Here is a 23,778-nt window from a genome sequence, read left to right on the forward strand (position 1 = left end):
CTCCTCACTCATTTTTTCCTCTGATTCTATCATGACATTTTCATCGTTTTAATTGGTCCTACTCTCTTTATTTTTTGTTCTATAGAGGTGAAAGAAACCCTTTGGGTTGGATCTTGCTTGACTGGCAATCTTAATTTCATAATTACGTTTCGCTGTACGTGTATTTCTTTTAACCAGCTTTGCCATTTCGTTATATCTTGATCTAAGGTGTGATTGCCCGTTTTTATTTTTATGTAAAGTCCTCTTTTCATTTCGATCTCATGTTTCAATCTATCCGTCATCCATTTGGGAATATTACTATTTTTCCGTATTGACTTCAGGGGGATAAATGTGTTTAGTGCATTAATAATTGGATCAGTTAGATTGCTATACATTTCTTCTAAATCGCTGACCTGACTGTTGGGCCCTCGCCCTAAAGTGACCTGACCTAAGGTATGCATATTACCCTCAGTGACCCAGATCTGACTCCCAGCCCCGCAACAAGAATCGACAATGTCCGAAACGTCCACATGGCATTTCGTGTTCAATTTCAAAAAGGTTTATATATTGTCAAAGTTTGCTTTCCTGAAGTCTGGTACTTGAACGTTATTCGTACTTGATAACTATTTATAGAATCATGAAAGGCAGAGAAACTATTGATAGAGAGGATCTAGAAATACAAGAGGACACAGAAAGAAGATCAAGAAAGACAGTTATAGAAGAGACCTGAAAAAGAACAGCTTTCCCCACAGAGTAATAGAAATTTGTAAAAAGTTAGATGAAAAAGTGGTGTGTGCAAAAACAATTCATGAATTTAAAAACAGTTTAGATAAAATGAGATATGAAGATGGGACACCACGAGCACAGCTCCCATTCCCGTAAAATACAACCAGGTAAAATATACATTAGATTGACAGAGAATATTGGAACTCCGGAAAAAAAATGCAATTTTTGTGGATTACAGTGACGAGGGAGTACCTGTGTTATATCAGTAGGGAAGGGGAAAGCTCATGGTGTAGTGGGCTGGTGAAGAACAATGAGAAGGGGATGCATTATTGAGGAAAATGGAAGAAAATGAGGAAGGAGACGAACGGGCCCCAGACGTCAGAAGGGGTGACAACATAAGATGTGCAGATGACACAGACGAGGTGGAACAGGTGAGCGGAGGTATTAAAAGTAGAAATATGGATAATAGCAGCTCAATGGAAAGAGGAGATAATTACTTGTATGGATTTAATGAGGAGATGACAACCTCCCCCATCTCGTAAGTCTAGAGGAGAGGAAAAAAAAAAAAAAAAAAAAAAAAAAAAAAAAAAATGAAGCATGGGAGGTTAGGTTTAACCAACTCACACTAGTTACAAAAAGAGTTGATAAACTAGAAGAACTAATGAAGGAGAATCAAAACCTAACTAAAGAAATAGAAGAATTAAAAAGACAGTTAACCGCTTCACTCCGGGGCACATCGCACGTCTGGCAGCATTAGCTGCTTGACGTGCGATGTGTCATAATAATCACATTATTAAAAATAAAGTCAGTGCTCAATCGTTCGTTCTCTTTCACCCGTGAATTTTTGATAACCATAGAAAATATGATGAAGCCAGTTTAGAGAGAATGGAGGTTACGTAGGTACGACTACAATAAATATAATCAAGACGCCGACGTCGGCATCATTGCGTAACCACTTGCTCCTCATGACGCCTACGTAGGCATCACCGTATGGAAGTGGTTAAGAGAAGTAAAGGATGAGAATGAGGAATTAAAGAGAATATAGAGAATAAGGAGTCCATAGCAAAAGAGGAAATTGGTTGGAAAAAAGTACAAGAGAATAACAAAATTGAATTTAGAGATACAGTGAAACGACAGATGAAAGAACAAACTAAGGATACATTTATTAAAGTTATGAGAAAGATGGAAAATATTGTAAGAGACTTACCAGATGAAAAGAAATGTATAATTATATTAGGAATGGAAGACAAGCAGAATCCAAATAGGACTACATGAGAAAAGGAGGAGAAGGAAAAAGTAAAGAAGGTATTAAAATGGTTCAAGAAGATGAACAAGAAATAGGGAAAATTGAAATATATAGATTGCGAAAATACAATATAGACAAGACCAGACCAATTAAGGTTAAATTCAGGTCACAAACAACAGCAGAGAATGTCTTATTAAAAACAAGGAAACTAGCAAAAAGTGATCAGTATAAATAGGTATGGATAAAAAGAGAAATAAATAAAGAGGAATGAGAGGAAGAGGAAACAAAAAGAATAGAAGCTAAGGAAAAAAACGAGAACAGAACGGAGTCAGACAAAGAGAATTCTATTGAAGAGTATTGGACATGAAAGTGAGGAAATGGTTCATAGTAGAGAAAAACGGAAGGGGAACAGAAAACAGGATGGACGTAACAGAAAATTAAGTGTCTTTCACAAATATAGATGGCTTAACCCCTACCATACGGTGCTGCACACATAGGCGTCATGAGGAGCAAGTGGATTCGCGACACTGCCATATCGGCATCTTGTTTATATTTATTGTAGTCGCCCCTGTGTTTTAACATTCTCCCTAATCTGCTCTTAATCTCATTCTCTGTGGTTTTCAAAATTCACGGGTGAAAGAGAGAACGATCGATATAAGCGGTGACTATATTTTATGATGCGAGTATTATTACGACACGTCGTACGGCTGGCATTGGCTGCTGCCCGGGAGATTTAAGTCCCATAGTGAAGTGGTTAATAACAGGCTTGAATGAACTAAATGATTACCTGAAGGAAAAAGAACCAGACATAATGGGAATTGTAGAGACAAAATTGAAAGGTCCACTACCACCCAACAGTGTAGGACATGGTGCATATAGTTATTTGATTAGAAACAGAGAGGTAAAATAAGGGGGTGGAGTTAGGTTCCTGACTAAGAAGGATATAGATGTGAGGAATGTTACATATGGAAAGAATAGAGTGGAGATGATTATGATAGAAATAGAGGACAGGGACAAGAGTAGGAAGTTTGTAGTAAATTATGTGCCTCCTAAAATGGCTTCGTGGGAAGAGAGAGAACACAAAAATATGTACGAAGACACAAGGATAACACTAAATAAGATAATGGAGGATGGAGAAAGAATAGTTATAATGGGTGACTTTAACTGTAAAGAAATCTGCTGGGAAGAGATGACAGTGAAGGGCGGAGACGACCTATGGGGAAATGTACTACTTGATATAATTATAGAACATACTATGACACAATGGATACAAGAGAATACTAGGTATAGAAATGAGGAAAAACCATTGAGACTGGACCTTATAATCACATCAGAACCTGAAATTGTAGACAAGATTGATTATAAGACACCAATTAGTAAAAGTGACCACATATTAGTTGAGATGGAACTAAATGAGGAAAAATATATGGGAAAAAACGAACAATATAGAAAAGAAAGGTTGATGTATGGAAAAACGAATTTTGATAAAATAAGAGAATTAAAAAGCAGATTGGAAAAGGATACACAAGGAGGAAACAACAGTAGAAGAGAAATGGAAAAATTTGACAAAAATTTATAGAGTGGAAAAGTATGTTCCAAGATAAAAACAAGAAAAAGGATATGTAAAGTGTTGGTACAACAAAGGATGTAGGGAGTTAAAAGACAAAAGGGATAAAGCTTGGATAAAATGGAAGAAAGACAAAAGACCTGAAAAATGGAAAATATATACTAGTTATAAAAATCAATATGTACAAGTGCGCAGAGAAGAAAAGAGAAATTACAAAAAGGATGTCATAGGAAAATGTAAAGGTCAACCAAAACTATTTTCTAGATTTGTAAATGACAAACTGAAAAACAAACAAGAATTTGTGAAACTACGACAAAGAGTTGAATACACAGAGGAAATAGAAATGGCAGAAATTATGAACAAGCATTTTAAATCAGTGTTTATCAGGGAGACCATACATCTTAGAGATGTTGAGTGGGAGGAGAAAGTCCCCCCTATGAAAGAGATAGAAATACATACATATACCAAGGCTTTTTTCCCCCTTACAAGGGAGGTAGCCAAAAAGGAAAAGGCATAAAATCATTCCCACCCATTCCATCCCTGAATACACTCCACACCCCTCCACCCTCCCTCTTATCTTAGCACCTCCTGGATGACGGGTCATGCACCTTGTCCACTGCCCTGGGTCAGAAGCAGTGTCGCAAGACACAGCACATCCACAGCAAGGCCGCTTCATTAAATCGGCGACCCCCCCTCTCTGTCTCCCCATGCATAAAAGGAGAGGACAGGGAGAAATCCCTTTGGGCTGCGTCAAATTTTGCTCACACATACTACCTCACCCCCCATCTCCCCGCCCATTCCACCTCATGCATCACAACATCATCCATATACAACCATTCTCCATTCACCCCTGTCTTCTGTCCTCTCCCGTCCTTCCTCAACAGACATTCCCCTCTTCCCCAAAGCCCCCTTCACCCCATCCATCCACCTCATCCTAGGACGTCCCTTCATGTTCACTCCCTCCACATCTGCCTTCCATACCTCTTTTACTAGTCTTTCTTCACTCATTCTTTCCATGTGTCCAAACCATCCTAATACTCTTTCATCAACCCTATCTCTCAGCTCCCTTTCCACCCCCGTTCTCCTCCTCATTTCTCACACTATCTAGCCTAGTAACCCCCATCATACTTCTCAGACACCTCATCTCAAACACATTCAAACTCCTTCTCTCTTCCTCTCTTATGTTCCATGTTTCTGGCCCATACAGTGCTATTGGCACAATCACTCCTTCATACAGTCTCCTCTTAGCATCCATTCCCAAATGTCTATTCCTCATTACACTCTTTAATCCACCAAGGCATTTACTCGCTTCTCTCAATCTACATTCTACCTCCATCTTCACTCCACCTTTTCCTGACACATTTACACCCAAGTATCTAAAACTATCCACTTCCTCCAGTCACTCTCCCTTAATGCTCACTTCCAGTCTACTGCCACTTTCACCCCTTGTACATCTCATCACCTTACTTTTACCCACATTTATTTTTAGCTTTCTTCTATCACATACTCTCCCAAACTCTGTCACCAACTTCCTCAGTCCCTCCTCCGATCCTGCCATAAGCGCAGTGTCGTCCGCAAACAACAGCTGGCTCACCTCCCACTTTTCTCCATTTTCTTTAACCATCTCCAATCCCTGACCCACTACCCTTGCATTTACCTCTCGCACTACCCCATCCATGTATAAGTTGAACAGCCAGGGTGACATAATGCATCCTTGACGAAGTCCCACCTTTACCGCGAACCACTCACTCTCTCCATTTCTAATCCTGACACAAGCTCTACTACTCTCATAAAAACTCTTGACAGCTCCTAGAAGCTTTCCTCCTATCCCATATATCTGCATAACCTCACACAGTGCCTTTCTGTCTACCCTATCTTAAGCCTTTTCCAGAGCCATAAAAGCCAAAAAAACATCCTTCCCCTTTCTTATAGCTTTCTCACATATTTGTCTTACCACAAAGATCTGATCTACACAACCTCTACTAACCGTCCTAAATCCACACTATTTCTCACCAATTACTCCCTCTCTTCCTCTCCTAATCCTCTCAATCAAGATCCTCCCATAAGCCTTCCCAACTACACTTAACAAGCTAATCCCTCTGAAGCTACTACATTCACTCTTGTCCCCTTTTCCCTTGTAAAGTGGAACTATACAGGCATTCCTCCAGTCCTCCAGCACTCTACCCTCTCTCCAGCAAACATTAAATATCCTCACCAGCCAGTCCACCATCACTGTACCTCCTTTTTTTTAGACATTCTGCATGGCATTCATCCAGACCAGGTGCCTTACCTGCTTTCATCATCTTAACAACTGCCTTCACTTCATCCTTCCTTATTTCTCCTCCATTTTCCTCACTCATCACTCTCATTTCCTTAGCATTTCCCACTGCAACTATCTTTCCCTCCCTATCCTCCTTCACATTTAGCAACTCCCTAAAATATTCTGCCCATCTTCCCCTTACTGCCTTCTCTTCCATTATCATCTCTCCATCTGCACCTTTTACCTTTTCTACTTGATTCGCCTCCTCTTCCTCTCTTAATTTCTTTCCAAAACATTTTTTTATTACTTTCAAAATTTTCTGTCATACTCTTACCCCACTTCACATCTGCTCTCCTCTTTGCCTCCTTTACCTTTTGCTTTACTTCTCTTTTCTTTTCTTTGTACCTCTCATATGACTCCCTCATCCTATTTTGTAACCAATCTATGAAAGCTCGCTTCTTCTCTTCTACAACCTTCTTTGTTTCCTCATCCCACCATTCACTACCCTTCCTTCTATTTCCTCCTGACCTTCTTGTTCCACACACCATCCTTGCACACTTTGTGACTCCCTCCTTGAATCATCCCCATTCCTCCTCCACACCTAACTCTACTCTATCCTTTACTCCCTCCCACTCCTCCTTCAGCTTCTTCTTGTACTCCTTCTCCTTTAAAGAGTTCACTCTAAGCACCTCCCTACCTTTTGTCCCTTTCTTCTTTCTCCATCTATCCTCCACTCTCAACTTACCTTCCACCAAAAAATGATCTGATATTCCCCCACCCTCTCCCCTTAGCACATGTACATCCTTAACTCTTCCTATCATAGTCCTATTTACCACTACATAATCCTTCAACGCTCTATCTAGCAACCTTCCATCCACCACCCTCTCCCATGTGTACTTATGCTTGACTTTCTTCCGAAACACTGTATTTGCTATCATCAACTCTCTTTCTAGACACATTTCCACTATCAACTCTGCACTACGATTCTTTCCTGGAACTCCACACATTTCCCAACCACTCCATCAATTGGACCATTTCCTACCCTAGCATTAAGGTCTCCCAGTTCTATTACATTGACATTTCTCCCTAAATCCTCTATGCACTCATTTAAATCTATCCAAAAGGCCTCCCTTTCTTCTACACTCTTCTCACTGCCAGGCCCATATGCACTTACAAAGACCCACATCTCCTTTCCCAGTTTCACCTTCATCCATATTATTCTTGAGGAAACCTCCTTCCACTCCACTACACGTTTACCTATCTCTTCACTTACTAGAATAGCCACCCCTTCCCTCCCTCGCCCTCTCTTCACTCCTGATAACCTCCCACTTACACTCCCAAACTTACACTCACCCTTCCCTTTCAAATTAGTTTCACTCAAAGCCAACACATCCATCTTTCTTCTCACAAACATACTACCTATCTCTTCCCTTTTACTCTCATCTGTACTACACCTTAGGGTGCTAGTCGGAAAACTCCCAGACCCTCTTATGCCTTTACTTTTTCGTTTAGGAATGTCCCCTGTGGGGCTACAAGGAGAAGGATGCCTAGTCCCACTCCCCGTCCCTTTCTTCTTGCCTCTTACGATCCAAGTGGAAATACTTGGTGGCAGTATTCTTTTCCCCCACCACAGGGAATTCCCCCACAGCAGAAAATGAATACTCAGAGAAATGGTACAGGACAGCAGCAAGGGGTTGGGGGACAGCATAACGGAGGGACAGTCGTCGTATAAAAGTGTCATCATTTCTCTATGAAGAGTTTTTCTCTATCATAGACAGAATGATGTGTGGCTCTGGTCCGTAGGGGCGCCCCATATAGACCCTAAAGTATCAACTGCATGCTACTTTGCCACAATAACAAGCAGCCAATACCCCAGATGGTGAAATGGCAAACTGGATTTTAAGAGAATGCAGGAATGAACTAACAGACAAAATACATAGTCTAATAAGCAGTTCACTGAAAGAAGGAAAAGTTCCTGATGATTGGAAAAGGGCAAATATAGTACCAATATATAAAGACCCTACTAACTATACTCTCTTACAAGTATGGTAGCTAAAATTTGTGAAAGAATTATCAAAAGTAGATGGGTAAGGCATTTGGAAAAAATAATGTACTAAATCCAAGGCATTTGGATTTAGACAAGGAAGATCATGTGTCACAAACTTGATGTGTTTCTATTCAAGAGATGGACGGGCTGATTGGGTATTACCTGAAAAAAGCTTTTGATAAGGTGCCACATAAGAAATTGCTAAAGAAATTAGAAACTGCAGGAGGAATACAGGGAAACTACTGGAGTAGATGGAAGACTTCTTGCATGAAGGAAAAATGAGTGGTGATAGGAGACAAAAAATTAAATTGGGATGAGGTGATTAGTGGAGTTCCACTAGGAACAGTTTTGACTCCAATAATGTTTGCTATATATATTAATGATATGAATAAAGGAATTGAAAGTTATATGAGCTTCTTTGTGGATGATGAAAAATTGCTGAAAAAAGGGAACTCTGTAGAAGATTGTGAGTTGCTATAGAGTGATCTCAATAAAGTATGGGAATGGAGTAGGAAGTGGGAGATGGAATTCAATATCAAGAAGTGTAGTACAATGGAATTTGGAAGAAAAAAAGGGGAAAAAAAAAAAATAGTGGGATCATATAAATTGGGAGAGGAAGAAATTAAAAAAGTGGAAAATGAGAAGGACCTGGGAGTCATTATTATGAATAATATGTCCCCTGAGAAACATATAAACAAAATTTTTGGGAGAAACTTATCTACTATAATTAAGTAGTAGCCTAGGGTTTTGGAGATAGACCCCCATAACCATATATATTCTGATACCCTATCACTCCAGGTATTTGGATGAATATATATATATATATATATATATATATATATATAAATATAAAAAAGGCTAGGGTTAAGGGTTAAAGTTAGGTGGGGTATGGTGTGGTAACACGCCACTACTGTAGTGTCCCCTTAACATGCATAGCATTTTTGTGACATAAAAATTACTATGATTAAAGAAACCATTGTATGTGTCCATAGATATTATTTATATTTGTGAAATTAATGTTGCCACAAACTATGATAGCTTTTGTAATGAGAAAGCATGTAAATATAAAATGATTGTTTTACCAAATGTTGAAATATTGGTTATTTTTTTTTTTTTTTAATGTGGGTGGAAATGCGAATGAGTCCAGAGATATTTAAAGTTTGTTTCAATTCTTCTCTTACGGCCAAGTACCATTCACCATGTAGTGTTAAAAATCCACTACAATGGTAAGGTTAAAGATTATTCATGAACTCCTAGGTTTTTGTAGATAGGCCTCTATAACCATATATATTCTGAAAACTTATAACCCAAGGTACTTGGATAACTATCTTTCATTTGTCTGTCTATTTGTTCACAAATTCCTAGGGTTTTGGAGATAGACCCCCATAACCATATATATTCTGATACCCTATCACTCCAGTTTCTTGGATAACTATATTTTATTTGTCTGTCTGACTGTTTGTTTGTTCATGAACTAGGGTTTTGGAGATAGACCCCATAACCATATATATTCTGATACCCTATCACTCCAGGTACTTGGACAACTATATTTCATTTCCCCCAAAAATTATTTTGGTTAGGGTAAAGGGTTAAAGTTAGGTGGGGTATGGTTAGGTTAGGGACTATTCACGAACTCGAAGCAATGTGTGGGTAATTGACTAGTAATTCAATAAGAACAATCAAAATGGCATTTACATATCTGGATGAAGAAATGGTGAAGAAAATACTAGTCACTTTGATAAGACCAAGATTGGAGTATGCAGCGACGATGTGGTCACCAAGTACAAAAAAATGTATAACAAAACTTGAAAGAATACAAAGAGCAATTACAAAACTGGAACCAACACTCTCAGAACTATCATATGAGGAGAGACTGGCAAAACTTGAGCTACAGACATTAGAGCAAAGAAGAGAGAGAGGAAACTTGATAACTATTTCTAAAATCATGAATGCATAGAAATTATTGATAGAGAGGCTCTAATAAAATGGGATAGAGATACAAGAGGACATGGAAAGAAAATAAAAAAAGACAATTATAGAAGAGACCTGAAAAAGAACAGCTTTCTCCACAGGATAATAGATGTTTGGAACAAGTAAGATGAAAATGTGGTGTGTGCAAAAAATGGTACACAAATTTAAAAAGTCTAGATAAAATGAGATATGAAGATGGGACACCATGAGCATAGCTCCCCTTCCTATAAAATACAATAGATAAATACAACTAGGTAAATACACATAGGAGACTGGAAAAATGCCAATATAGTGCCAATATATAAGGGGGGAAATAAGACCCAACAAATTATAGACTGGTGTCCCTAATGAGTACAATAGTTAAAATTTGTGAAATAATAACCAAAGATAGATGGACAAAATATCTGGAGGAGAATAATATATTGAACCTGAGGCAATTTGGATTCAGAGAGGGAAGATCATGTACCCCTAATTTGATTTGTTTCTATTCAAGATTGATAGATATATTGCAAGAAAGGGATGGCTGGGCAGACTCTGCCTTCCTGGACCTACAAAAGGCATTTGATAAGGTACCACACAGAAAATTGCTATATAAACTGGAAAGAATAGGAGGCATACATAGAAAACTATTGAATTGGATAGAGGACTTCCTAAATGGAAGAAAAATAAGAGTAGTGCTCAGAGACAAATATTCAAAATGGGAAGAAATGAGTAGTGGCGTCCCACAGGGGTCAGTACTAGCTCTGATAATGTTTGCTATATATGTAAATGACATGGATAAAGGTATTGAAAGTTACATGAATTGCTTTGCAGATGACACAAAGTTATTAAAGAGAATAAACTACAAAATAGACTGTGAATAATTACAGAGAGACCTGAACAGTCTCAAAGTGGAGCAAGAGATGGGAGGTAGAATTCAACATCAAGAAGTGCAGTATAATTGAATTTGGGAAAAGCAAGAATAGAATATCAGGACAGTATAAAATTGATGGAAAAGAAATAAAGTAAATTCTGAAAGGGACCTAGGAGTAATCATCACCAAAGGCATGTCGCCAGATAAACATATAAATAAAATAGTTGGAGAAACATAAAATTTGTTGAGATCAATAAAGGTGGCTTTTAAATACAGTACCTGGATAAGGAAATGATTAAGAAAATATTACAAACACTGGTACGGCCAAAGCTGGAATATGTAGCACTGATATGGTCACCCAGTACAAAAAAGAATATAAGAAAATTAGAAAGAATACAAAGAACAATGACAAAGATGGCCCCAACACTTTCAAACCTGACATATGAACAAAGACTGGCCGAACTGGAATTGCTGACCCTGGAACAAAGGAGAGAATGAGGGGACCTACTTACCATCTACAGAATTATGAAAGGAAAAGAATGCCTTGATAAAGAGGACTTATTCAAGTGGGACAGAGGAAAAGCAAGAGAACATGCAATGAAACTCATAAAGGATAACTACAGAAGAAATCTGAAAAAGAATAGCTTCCCACACAGAGTGATAGATATATGGAACAAATTGGATGAAAAAATAGTGTGTGCAAACACAATACAAGAATTTAAGAACAAACTTGATCTTGCGAGATACAAAAACGTGTTACCACAAGCATAGCTCCTTTTCCTGTATAATACAACTAGGTAAATGCAGTAACCAGCCATTGCATGCACCTACTCTTCACCCACCCCACACACATTTGTCTTCCCTTTTAAGTTAGTTCCTTGTGGATGAAGGGCCATCACTGTTCCCTGTCCACTCTCTGGGTCAGAAGTAATGTAGCAAGACACATCACATCCACAGCAGGGCCCAACAGCTAAATAATTTTACACACACAAGCCATCTCCTCCCTCACCCTGACAACCAATGCATCATTTAACGTATGGAAGAATTCTCCACAGTCCCATACTACACACCCTTCACAGCCAGCCAGATGAATCAATCCATAACCTCAAGCACTCATCTGCCTATGGCCCTGACAAGATAACTAACATCCACCTAAAACACCTTAGACCACAAGGCATACATGCACTCACCAACATTGGAAACTACAGTTGTTCACACAATACTATACCTGATATCTGAAATTATGGGAAAATCATCACAATACCCAAACCCAACAATTGAAGTATCACACCACCCAATCACACACAATTCTCTGCACCCCTTCAAAGTCACAGAATGCCTCATACAACAACTCATCACACCACATATCCCCTTGCCAAATCACAACATGGTTTTAGATCACTACACTCCACAAACACTCTTCTAATTAACCTCATACAAAGAGCTTTTGATGGCATCAATTCAGTTAAGCCCCACACAGAACACTTCTCATAACACTAGACATTAGTAAATCTTTCTATGCCATCCCCATCACAATCTAACAAACAAAATACACAACACAGACATTTACAATAATACCAAAAAATAGCTAATCACTTATCTGGCAGGTAGAAATGCCTGTGTCATATAATGGCCAATCATCGCACACCAGAAACTTTAGGAACAGAGTTCTATAAGGCTCAGTTCTAACCCCCACACTCTTTAATATATACATGCACAATATACCCACACCTTAGAAATACAAATATTTTCTTGCACAGATGACATAACAATTACATGCACACACCATAATGCTGAGAGCCACAGAAATACTTCAACCATACTTCAACACATCCAACACCTGATTCACTACAAATACTTAAAATAACCCAAACTAAATCTACATCCACACATCTCACCAATTGGACACCAGAACACAAATACATACCATGCCTATTAACAACACTTTCATTTTACATACACACACCCAAGATCCTTGGTGTAACATATGACACATCCAAGTCATTCATACAACACATCACAAACAAAGCCAAAATGCAAACCTAGACTTAACACACTAAGTCAATTGCAGGAGCAACATTCAGGCAAATGAATTATACAAGCCCTGCATAGGCTCCTAACCTCACTAAGACACACCACAACATCCTACAGACTATACAAAACAAAGTCCTAAAGACAATTACAGGCTGCACAAATACAGACCATTTACAGTATGAAATGAAAGTCCTCAAAGTCAAGGATCACCTTCACATGAGAGGCACACAAACACAGTGCACCCACTACACTACATAGCAGAACACCCACATTCACCAAGTAACATCAACACACCTAAATACCTATATCACTCAAAAATACTCTCTTCTATTCCTCCACAACCACCAGACACCAGCCTACAGAAGCATATCCATAATCATATTGCTCATTGCTCCATCAACAAACTGAAAGACAATACACTGCTGTATGTCAAACCCTTTGAATCCTCTCTCCCATGACAGGATAGGGTCCACCTTGCCAAACTGCAGTGTGGCCACCATCCAGCCCTTCTAAATTACCAGAAGAGACTGGATGACTGCATCATAAACAATTGTCCATACAACACATTATGGAAGACTGCATTGTACACAATCATGCATGCCAACAACACATACACTCCATAAGGGATTTGTGGGAAAATACGTTCTAGCCATGGCATTCCTCAGGGAGACATGACAGCTCAGCCAGACATTCTAGGGAATAACAACAGCTGAATCAGGTTAACCCCTAGCTCTTCATTACATGGCAACCCTCCCTCCTCTCCTATTCAAGAGTAATTTGAGAGGGCAAGGAGGAATCCCTTCAGCCATGCCAATCTACCATCTGTCAATCACTATTTTCTAATCACATATCTCTTGCCCTACCCCTTCCCTGCTCAACATATATTCTCCAATCACTCAGGGCATCCTTTCCAAATGTGTAAAGACACAATCATTTATAATCAACTCACACTGCAAACTAATATTTCATACATACATATACATACCAAGGGCTTTTTCCCTCTTATATATATATATATATATATATATATATATATATATATATATATATATATATATATATATATATATATATATACATATATATATATATAAATTAAATAAATAATTTCCACCCCCACATACTCCACTCCCATCCAACCCCTTCCCTCCCTCTTACCTTGGCACCTCCTGGAAGATGGTTTATCCCTGCATCTCGCCCACTGGCCTGGGTCAGAAGCAGTGTCGCAAGACACAGCACATCCACAGCAAGGCCGCTTCATTAAATCCGCGACCCCTGTCCTCTCCGTCCCCTCATACAGAAATGGAGATGGGGAGAAATCCCTTTGAGTTGCATCAATTTATTTTTCACACATACTCCCTCACCCTCCACCCACTCCCTTTTATGCATTACAGCATCATCCATACACAACCACTCTCCATTCACCCCTATCTTCTTTCCTCTCCTGTCCTTTCTCAACAGACACTCCCCTCTTTCCCAATGCCCCTCTTACCCCACCCATCCATCTCATCCTTGGTTGCCCCCTCATGTTCACTCCTTCCACCTCTGCCTTCTACACCTCTTTTACTAATCTTTCTTCACTCATTCTTTTTATGTGTTCAAACCATCCCAATACTCTTTCATCAACCTTATCTACCAATTTCCTTTCTACCCCTGTTCTCCTCCTCACCTCCTCCTTTCTCACTTTATCCAGCCTAGTAATCCCTATCATACTTCTCAGGCACCTCATCTCAAACACATTCAAATTCTGCCTCTCTTATGTTCCATGTTTCTGCCTCATACAGTGATGTTTGCACAATCACTCCTTTATACAATCTCCTCTTAGCACCCATTCCCAAATGTCTATTTCTCATTACACTTTTTAATCCCCCAAGGCATTTACTCACTTCTCTCAATCTACATTCTACTTCCACCTCCACTCCTCCCTTTCCCACCACATTTGCACCCTAGTATCTAAAATTATCACTTCCTCCAGTCTCTCCCTTAATATTCACTTCCAGTCTGCTGCCACATTCTCCCTTTGTACATCTCATCACCTTAATTTTACCTACATTTATCTTCAACTTCCTTCTTTTGCACATCCTCCCAAACTCTGCCTCTGATCCTACTACATGTGCAGTGTTGTCAATAAACAACAGGCTTATCTCCTGCTTTTCTTCATTTTCTTTAACCATCTGCAATCCCTGACCCATTCACCTTGGATTTGCCTCTCGCACCACCCAATCCATGTATAAATTGAACAAACAAGGTGACATAACACACCCCTAATTAAGTCCCACCTTTATCTCAAACCACTCACTCTCTTCATTTCTGATTCTAACAAAAGCTATATTACTCTAGTAAAAAATATTGACTGCTCTTAAAAGCTTTCCTATTATCCCATATATCTGCAATACTTCTCAGTGGTTTCCTGTTTACCCTGTCATAAGCCTTTTCCAAATCCATAAAAGCCCAAAAAACATCCTTACCTTTTCTTTTCTATAGCTTTCTAACATATCTGTCTTATCACAAAAATTTGATCCATGCAACCCTTACCTGTTCTAAACCTACTCAGTTCCTCACCTATTACTCCCTCTGTTCCCCTCCTAATCCTCTCCATCAAGCCCTCCCAACTATACTTAACCCCTTCCATACGGTGCCGCACACGTAGGCGTCATGGACTTAGATCTCGGTGGCAGCAGCCAATGCCAGCCGTACGACGTGTCGTAATAATACTCGCATCATAAAATATAGTCACCGCTTATATCGATCGTTCTCTCTTCACCCGTGAATTTTGATAACCATAGAAAATGCGATTACAAAAGAATTAGAAAGAATGTCATTATGGAGGGGCGACTACAATCAATATAATCAAGACGCCGATATGGCAGCCTCGCGAATACACTCGCTCCCCATGACGCCTACGTGTGCGGCACCGTATGGAAGGGGTTAAACTGATCCCTCTTAAACTACTACACTCACACTTGTCCCCTTTTCCCTTGTAAAGTGGAACAATACAGGCACTCCTCCAGTACTCTACCTTCTCTTAAACAAACATTAAATAATCTCACCAGCCAGTCCATCACTGTACCTCTTTTTTTTTTTAGACATTCTACATTATCCAACCCAGGTGCTTTACCTGCTCTCATCATCGTAATAACTTCCCTTCACCTCATCTTTCCGTATTTCTCCTCCATTTTCCTCACTCATCACGGTAATTTTCTTAGTGCTTCCCACGGCAACTACCTTTCCTTCCCTATCCTCTTTCACAAAAAATGGAACTCCCTAAAATACTCTGCCCATCTTCCTTTTACTGCCTTCTCTTCCATTATCATGTCTCCATCTGCTCCTTTTACCTTTTCTTCTCAACTTGATTCACCTCCTCTTCCTCTCTTAATTTCTTTCCAAAACACCTTTTTATTACTTTCAAAATTTTCTGTCATACTCTTACCAGCTCTCCTCTTTGCCTCCTTTATCTTATCCTTTACCTCTCTTCTCTTTTCTTTGTTTCTCTCATATGATTCTCTCATCCTATTTTGTAACCAATCTGTGAAAGCTCACTTCTTCTCTTCTACAACCTTCAACCTTCTTTGCTTCCTCATCCCACCACTCACTACCCTTCCTTCTATTTCCTCCTGTCCCTGTTCCACACACCATGTGACTCCCTCCTTGAAACATCCCCATTCCTCCCCGACTCCTAGTTCTACTCTATCCTTCACCCCCTCCAACTCCTCTCTCAGCTTCTCCTTTTCTTTCTCATTTAAGCATTTCACTTTAAGCACCTCCCTACCTTCTGTCCTTTTCCTTTTTTTCCATCTATCCTCCACCCTCAAATTACCTTCCACCAAAAAATTATCTGAAATTCTCCCACTCTCCCCTTAGAACATGTACATCCTTAACTCTTCCTACTATACTCCTGGTTACTATTATATAGTCTATTAATGCTCTTTCCACCACCTTCTTCCATTTGTATTTATGCTTGACTTTCTTCCTAAACACTGTATTTGTTTTCAACAACTCTCTACTAAGATTTTTTCCTGGAACTCCACACTTACCAACCACTCCATCTATTGGTTCATTTCCTACCCTAGTATTAAGGCCTCCCAATACCACTACATTGACATTTCTCCCTAATCCCTCTATGCACTCGTTTAAATTTATCCAAAAAGCCTCCCTTTCTTCTACACTGTTCTCACTACCAGGCCTATATACACTTACTAAAACCCACATCTCCCTTCCCAGTTTCACCTTCATCCACATTAACCTTCTTCTTCCACTCCACTAAATGCTTACCTATCTCTTCACTTACTAGTATTTCACTCATCTAAATTGTCCATTTTATGGCAAATTTTCTTAATTTTGCCTTCCACCCCTCCATTTCATTACAACTGGCTTATTTTGCTTTTTTACAGATCCATATTCTACTGCCCATGTGTAGTTGCTTGCTCACATCACAATAGCTTTTCTTATAAATTACAATGGACAACCTCATAGTTTATCATAATGGCAAAGTTTTGACAATTTTTCACAAGAGAAACATACAAAGTGTAAAATTCCTTGTCCCATAACTTTGTCCCATCCAGTTATCTTTTATGACACACATGGTGAACACTGTAGAATCCTTTTCCTCCAACCACAACTGAATTCAGAGGGGGAAGAGTTATATAATTGATAAAGGGAAGGTTCAAGGGAACAGCATAAAGGAGGGACAACTGTAGTATAAAAATATCATCATTCCTTTACATACTGTATAGAGATTTTTAAAACATACTCGTAGATGACTGATGAGTGGCTCTGGTCTGTAAGAGCACTCCGAGACAGTCCTTAAATTACTGACTGTATGTTACCATGCAATCAACCCCATTAACTTCACTTCTAATTTAAATTCATCTTTCTTCAATCACGAACTATTCCCTGTGGAGATGTTGTGTCTTGGTGCTTTGTTTCTGACCCAGGCAGTGGACAGGGGTCACAAAAAAGAATATTAAAAAACTAGAAAGATTACAAAGAGCAACAACCAAACTAGCACCGACTCTCGCCGAACTAACATATGAGCAAAGACTATCCAAACTGAACCTACCAACTCTGGAACAAAGAAGAGAAAGAGGAGATTTGCTGACTACAGAATAATGAAAGGAATGGAAGTTTTAGACAGGAACGACCTGTTAGTGTGGGACAACGGTAAAACGAGACACGGAAAAAAACTGAAAAAAGATAGTTATAGAAAAAACTTGAAAAGGAACAGTTTCCCACACAGAGCGATTAATACATGGAACAAATTAGACAACAAAACAGTATGTGCAAACACTATACAAGATTTTAAGATAAAACTTGATGCGGAGAGATACAAAGACGGGTCACCACGAGCATAGCTCCCCTCCCGTATATTACAACTAGGTAAATAGGTAAATACAGATGGCCCTTCATCCACAAGGAGCCAAAATAAAAGGGGAAACAGTTGGATGTTAGATGGTTAAAGCATGGATGCATGCTTTAAAACTCCATTTCAGTCACTTTTTATAACACACTGGGGTATTGGCTGCATGCTATTGTGGCAAAGTAGCATGCAGTTGATACTTTAGGGTCTATATGGGGTGCTCCAATGGACAAAAGCCACCATTTTGTCCGTGATAGAGGAGGACTTTTCACAGAGAAATGATGACACTTTTATTATACTGTGACTGTCCCTCTGTCATGCTGTCCCCCAACCCCTTGTTGCTGTCCTGTACCATTTCTCTGAATATTCATTTATTTTTTTTGCCTACCCTGTGGTGGGGGATAGAATACTGCCACCAAGTATTTCCACTTGAATCGTAAGAGGCGAGAAAAATGGGACGGGGATTAGGACTAGGCATCCTTCTCCCTGTAGTCCCACAGGGGACATTCCTGAAAAAAAGTAAAGGCATAAGTTGGTTTAGGAGTTTTCCAACCAGTACCCTAAGGTTTGAGTCTTTTAATGTGTGTGGATGTAGTACAGATGAGAGTAAAATGGAAGAGATAGGCAGTATGTTTGTGAGAAGAAAGATGGATGAATTGGCTTTGAGTGAAACTAAGTTCAGAGGGAGGGGCGAGTGTGAGTTTGGGAGTGTAGTAGGGAGGTTCTCAGGAGTGAAGAGAGGGAGAGGAAGAGAAGGGGTGGCTATATTAGTAAGTTAAGAGATAGGTAAATGTGTAGTGGAGTGGAAAGAGGTTTCTTCAAGGTTAATGTGGATGAAGGTGAAACTAGGAAAGGAGATGCAGGTTTTTGTAAGCGCATATGGGCCTGGTAGTGAGAAGAGTGTAGAAGGGAGGCTTTTTGGATAGATTTAAACGAGTGCATAGAGTGATTAAGGAGAAATGTCAATGTAGTGGTTTTGGGAGACCTTAATGCTAGGGTAGGAAATGAACCAATAGGTGGAGTGGCTGGGAAATGTGGAGTTCTTGGAAAGAATCATAGTGGAGAGTTGATGGTGGAGATGTGTCTAGAAAGAGAGTTGGTGATAGCAAATACAGTGTTTAGGAAGAAAGTCAAGCATAAGTACACATGGGAGAGGGTGGTGGATGGTATGGTGGTAGAGTGTTAATGGACTATGTAGTGGTAGATTGGAGTATAATAGGAAGAGTTAACCTCTTCCATACGGTGCCGCCTACGTAGGCGGCATGAGGAGCAAGTGGATGCGTGAGGCTGCCATATCGGCATCTTGATTATATTTATTGTAGTTGTCCCTGCGTAACTGACATACTCTCTAAACTGGCTTCATTACATTTTCTATGGTTATCAAAATTCACGGGTGAAAGACAGAACGATCGATATAAGCGGTGACTATTTTTTATGGTGCGAGTATTATGAGGCAACATCATACGTCTGGCAGCTAATGCTGCCCGCGAGATTTTGGCCCGGAGTGAAGTGGTTAAGGATGTACATGTTCTAAGGGGAGAGAGTGGGGGAATATCAGATCATTTTTTGGTGGAGGGTAAGTTGTGGGTGGAGGACAGATGGAGAAAGAGGAAAAGGACAAAAGGTAGAGAGGTACTTAGAGTGAAATGTTTAAATGAGAAAGAAAAGGAGTACAAGAAGAAACTGAGAGAGGAGTGGGAGAGTGAAGGATAGAGTGGAACTAGGAGTGGAGGAGGAATGGGGATGGTTCAAGGAGGGAGTCATAAGGTGTGCAAAGATGGTGTGTGGAACAAGGAGGATGGGAGGAAATAGAAGGAAGGGTAGTGAGTGGTGGGATGAGGAAGCAAAGAAGGTTGTAGAAGAGAAGCAGGCTTTCATAGATTGGTTACAAAATAGGACAAGGGAAACATATGAAAGGTACAAAGAAAATAGTAGTAAAGCACAAGATAAAAGATGTGAAATGGGGAAAGAGTATGACAGAGAGGAAAAGGAGGCGAATCAAGTAGAGAAGAAAAAGTAAAAGGTGCAGATGGAGAGATGATAATGGAAGAGAAGGCAGTAAGAGGAAGATGGGCAGAGTATTTTAGGGAGTTGCTAAATGTGAAGGAGGATAGGGAGGGAAAGGTAGTTGCAGTGGGAAATGCTAAGGAAATTACTCTGATGAGTGAGGAAAATGGAGGAGAATTTCTCCTCCATTTTCCTCACTCATCAAGGAAGGATGAAGTGAAGGCAGTTGTTAAGATTATGAAAGCAGGTAAGACACCTGGTCTGGATGGATGTCATGCAGAATGTCTGAAAAAAGGAGGTACAGTGATGGTGGACTGGCTGGTGAGGTTATTTAATGTTTGTTTAAGAGAGGGTAGAGTGCCGGAGGACTGGAGGAGTGCCTGTATGGTTCCACTTTACAAGGGAAAAGGGGACAAGTGTGAGTGTAGTAATTTCAGAGGGATTAGCTTGTTAAGTGTAGTTGGGAAGGCTTATGGGAGGGTCTTGATTGAGAGGATTAGGAGTGGAACCAGAGAGAGTAATTGGTGAGGAACAGTGTGGTTTTAGGACAGGTAGAGGTTGCGTAGATTAGATTTTTGTAGTAAGAGAATGTGAGAAAGCTATAGGAAAAGGTAAGGATGTGTTTTGGTCTTTTATGGATTTGGAAAAGGCGTATGATGGGGTAGACAGGAAGGCACTGTGGGAGGTATTGCAGATATACAGGATACGAGGAAAGTTTTTAGGAGCGGTTAAGAGTTTTTATGGGAGTAGTAGAGCATGTGTCAAGATTAGAAATGGAGAGAGTGAGTGGTTCAAGGTAAAGATGGGACTTCATCAGGGATGCATTATGTCACCCTGGCTGCTCAATTTATACATGGATGGGGTGGTGCGAGAGGTAAATGCAAGGGTAGTGAGTCAGGGATTGGAGATGGTTAAAGAAAATGGAGAAAAGTGGGAGGTAAGCTAGCTGTTGTTTGCAGACGACACTGCACTTGTAGCAGGATCAGAGGGATTGAGGAAGTTAGTGACAGAGTTTGGGAGAGTGTGTGAAAGAAGGAAGTTGAGGATAAATGTGGGTAAAAGTAAGGTGATGAGATGTACAAGGGGTGAAAGTAGCAGCAGACTGGAAGTGAGTATTAAGGGAGAGAGACTGGGGGAAGTGGATAGTTCTAATACTTGGGTGCAAATGTGGTGGGAAAGGGAGGAGTGGAGGTGGAAGTAGAATGTAGATTGAGAGAAGTGAGTAAATGCCTTGGTGGATTAAAAAGTTTAATGAGAAATAGACATTTGGGAATGGATGCTAAGAGGAGATTGTATGAAGGAGTGATTGTACCAACAACACTATATGGGCCAGAAACATGGAACATAAGAGAGGAAGAGAGAAGGGGTTTGAATGTATTTGAGATGAGATGTCTGAGAAGTATGATAGGGGTTACTAGGCTGGATAAAATGAGAAATGAGGTGAGGAAGAAAATGGGGTTGGAAAGGGAGTTGGGAGATAGGGTTGATGAAAGGGATGGTTTGGACACGTGAAAAGAATGAGTAAAGAAAGATTAGTAAAAGAGGTGTGGAAGGCAGATGTGGAAGGAGTGAACATGAGGTGGCAACCAAGGATGAGGTGGATGGATAGGGTAAAAGGGGCTTTGGGAAAGTGGGGAATGTCTGTTGAGGAAGGAAGAGAGAGGATAGAAGACAGGGATGAATGGAGAATGGTTGTATATGGATGATGTTGTGATGCATGAGGTGGAATGGGTGGGGGATGTGGGATGAGGGAGGATGTGTGAGAAAAATCTGACACAGCCTGAAGGGATTTTTCCTTTTCTGCATGAGGGGACGGAGAGGGGGAGATTGCCGATTTAATGAAGTGGCCTTGCTGTGGATGTGCTGTGTCTTGCGACACTGCTTCTGACTCAGGGTAGTGGACCCGTCATCAAGGAGGTGCCAAGATAAGAGAGAGGGAGGAGGGTGGAGGGTAGTGGAGGGTGATAAGGATGGAATGGGTGGTAGTGGTTTTTATGCCTTTGTTTTTTGCTACCTCTCTTGTAAGGGGGAAAAAAGCCTTTGGTCTATGCATGTATCTTTATTTACCCAAATAAATAAACAAATAAACAGAATGAAATAAAACAATAATAGTAATCAAATAAAAACATAATACATACATACATATACCAAGGCTTTTTCCCCCCTTACCAGGGAGGTAGCCAAAAAGGACAAGGCATAAAATCATTCCCACCCATTCCATCCCCGAAAACACTCCACACCCCTCCACCCTCCCTCACATCTTAGCACCTCCTAGAAAATAAAATATATAATGACAAAATAACAATAAATAAAATCAAACTAAAAAATGAATAAATAAAATACATAAAACTTGGACTCCTGTAATTATCAACTGTATGAATATAACAATACTCACAAAAACTTAAACAGGGAATGCAAACCACTGATGTAAAGGCAAACTCACAGATTAAAACACATGCACACATACAAAAAACCCTCTAGACTTACTGCTGCCAAGGTCAACCAGGAAAGCCATATTTAGATGTTTATGGTAAACCAGTGCAGAGTGTACTCGGGAGCAAGATGCATGATCAATGCAGAAATCATTCAGTTGCGGGTTACGACCAAACAAGTAACATTTCTTCTCATCAATCATCAGTTTCTACAAATAAGAAGTAAATATTATTAATATTTCACTTTATGTAATAATGCAACATCCTTTACTGGCTATCTTTTCTTAAGGTCTTGTCCAGAACTCCTATAAACCTTTTGACAATGTTGACAACTTTACAGATTTGGCTTTGGTTAATGTCAGACTATTCAATTCAGCTTGGTGTAAGGCTATCCTGAAAGAGGTCCTGGCTGCTGAAAATTCTATTCAGTCTGGAACAAGGTCTTAAATAAAGGAGGCTGAAATACCTATAAACAATATCTTCCCTTCTCTTTCACACACACAACAATAAATCTGATATTCACACAACTAAAATAATATACATGAAAATTCATATATGATCTATCAAATGGGCAATTGATCACTATAATATCGGAAATAGACTCAAAGATGGGAGTGGATAAGGGGAAACTAAACTAAATCTCAAGAAGGAACTTAGCATGTAACAGGATATAAGACATCTCATGGGATTACTACATGCAGGTACCCATCATTGGTCCCTGACATACTGTACAAGACTTGAAGAGGCAGAAGAAGAAAGGGAATCTGCAAACATCATTGAGTTAGAAAAGTTAATATTAACAACTGTGAGAATTGAATGGTGTGGCACATATAGAATAATATTGATAATTGCATAAACACAGCAAAGGAAACATGGACTGGAAGTGAAGCATTTACTCCTGATGTTTTGTCTATTGACTTTCTCAATAGACGAAATGTCAGGAATAAACGCTTCACTTCCAGTCCATGTTTCCTTTGCTGTGTTTATGCAACTTGTTCACATGAATATTGATAATTATTGCCTCTGGTTTCAATAACTAGGAACCTACAACCCCACAGTAGCTGGCAATGATCCTTGGGCTCTCCCAAAGATTCAGTAAGAGCCGTTAGGTTGTTTTCTATGTTATATTAATATAGAACTGTATCTATGTCACCAGCTTAAAGTAGTAGGAAAGGAGCAGTCACCTGTCAGCTCTCTTCACATGAAAAGGTGGAGGAGCTACAAAGATAATAGAGATATATTCTAAGATTGAGTGTCAGCCCCTTAGGGCATGTAGAGGTAAGGATGTTGAAGGATTCTT

General features: G+C 39.7%; 1 protein-coding gene across 3 annotated transcripts in view; it reads right to left on the bottom strand.

Annotated features, from left to right (window-relative positions):
- Window positions 1–23,778, bottom strand: part of NiPp1 (nuclear inhibitor of protein phosphatase 1) — a gene marked incomplete at its 3' end in the record, with an annotated part of 154,963 nt that overhangs the window by 92,971 nt on the left and 38,214 nt on the right. For 2 of the 3 annotated variants that reach the window (XM_076181322.1, XM_076181323.1), the window contains 1 exon segment: window positions 22,534–22,687. In XM_076181322.1, coding sequence (XP_076037437.1) covers window positions 22,534–22,687 — 154 coding nt within the window. 3 annotated transcript variants of the gene reach the window in all.

The sequence above is a fragment of the Oratosquilla oratoria genome, unplaced genomic scaffold, assembly GCF_046742065.1.
Source record: "Oratosquilla oratoria isolate Oo_2021 unplaced genomic scaffold, ASM4674206v1 SCAFFOLD228, whole genome shotgun sequence".
Classification (NCBI taxonomy): domain Eukaryota; kingdom Metazoa; phylum Arthropoda; class Malacostraca; order Stomatopoda; family Squillidae; genus Oratosquilla; species Oratosquilla oratoria.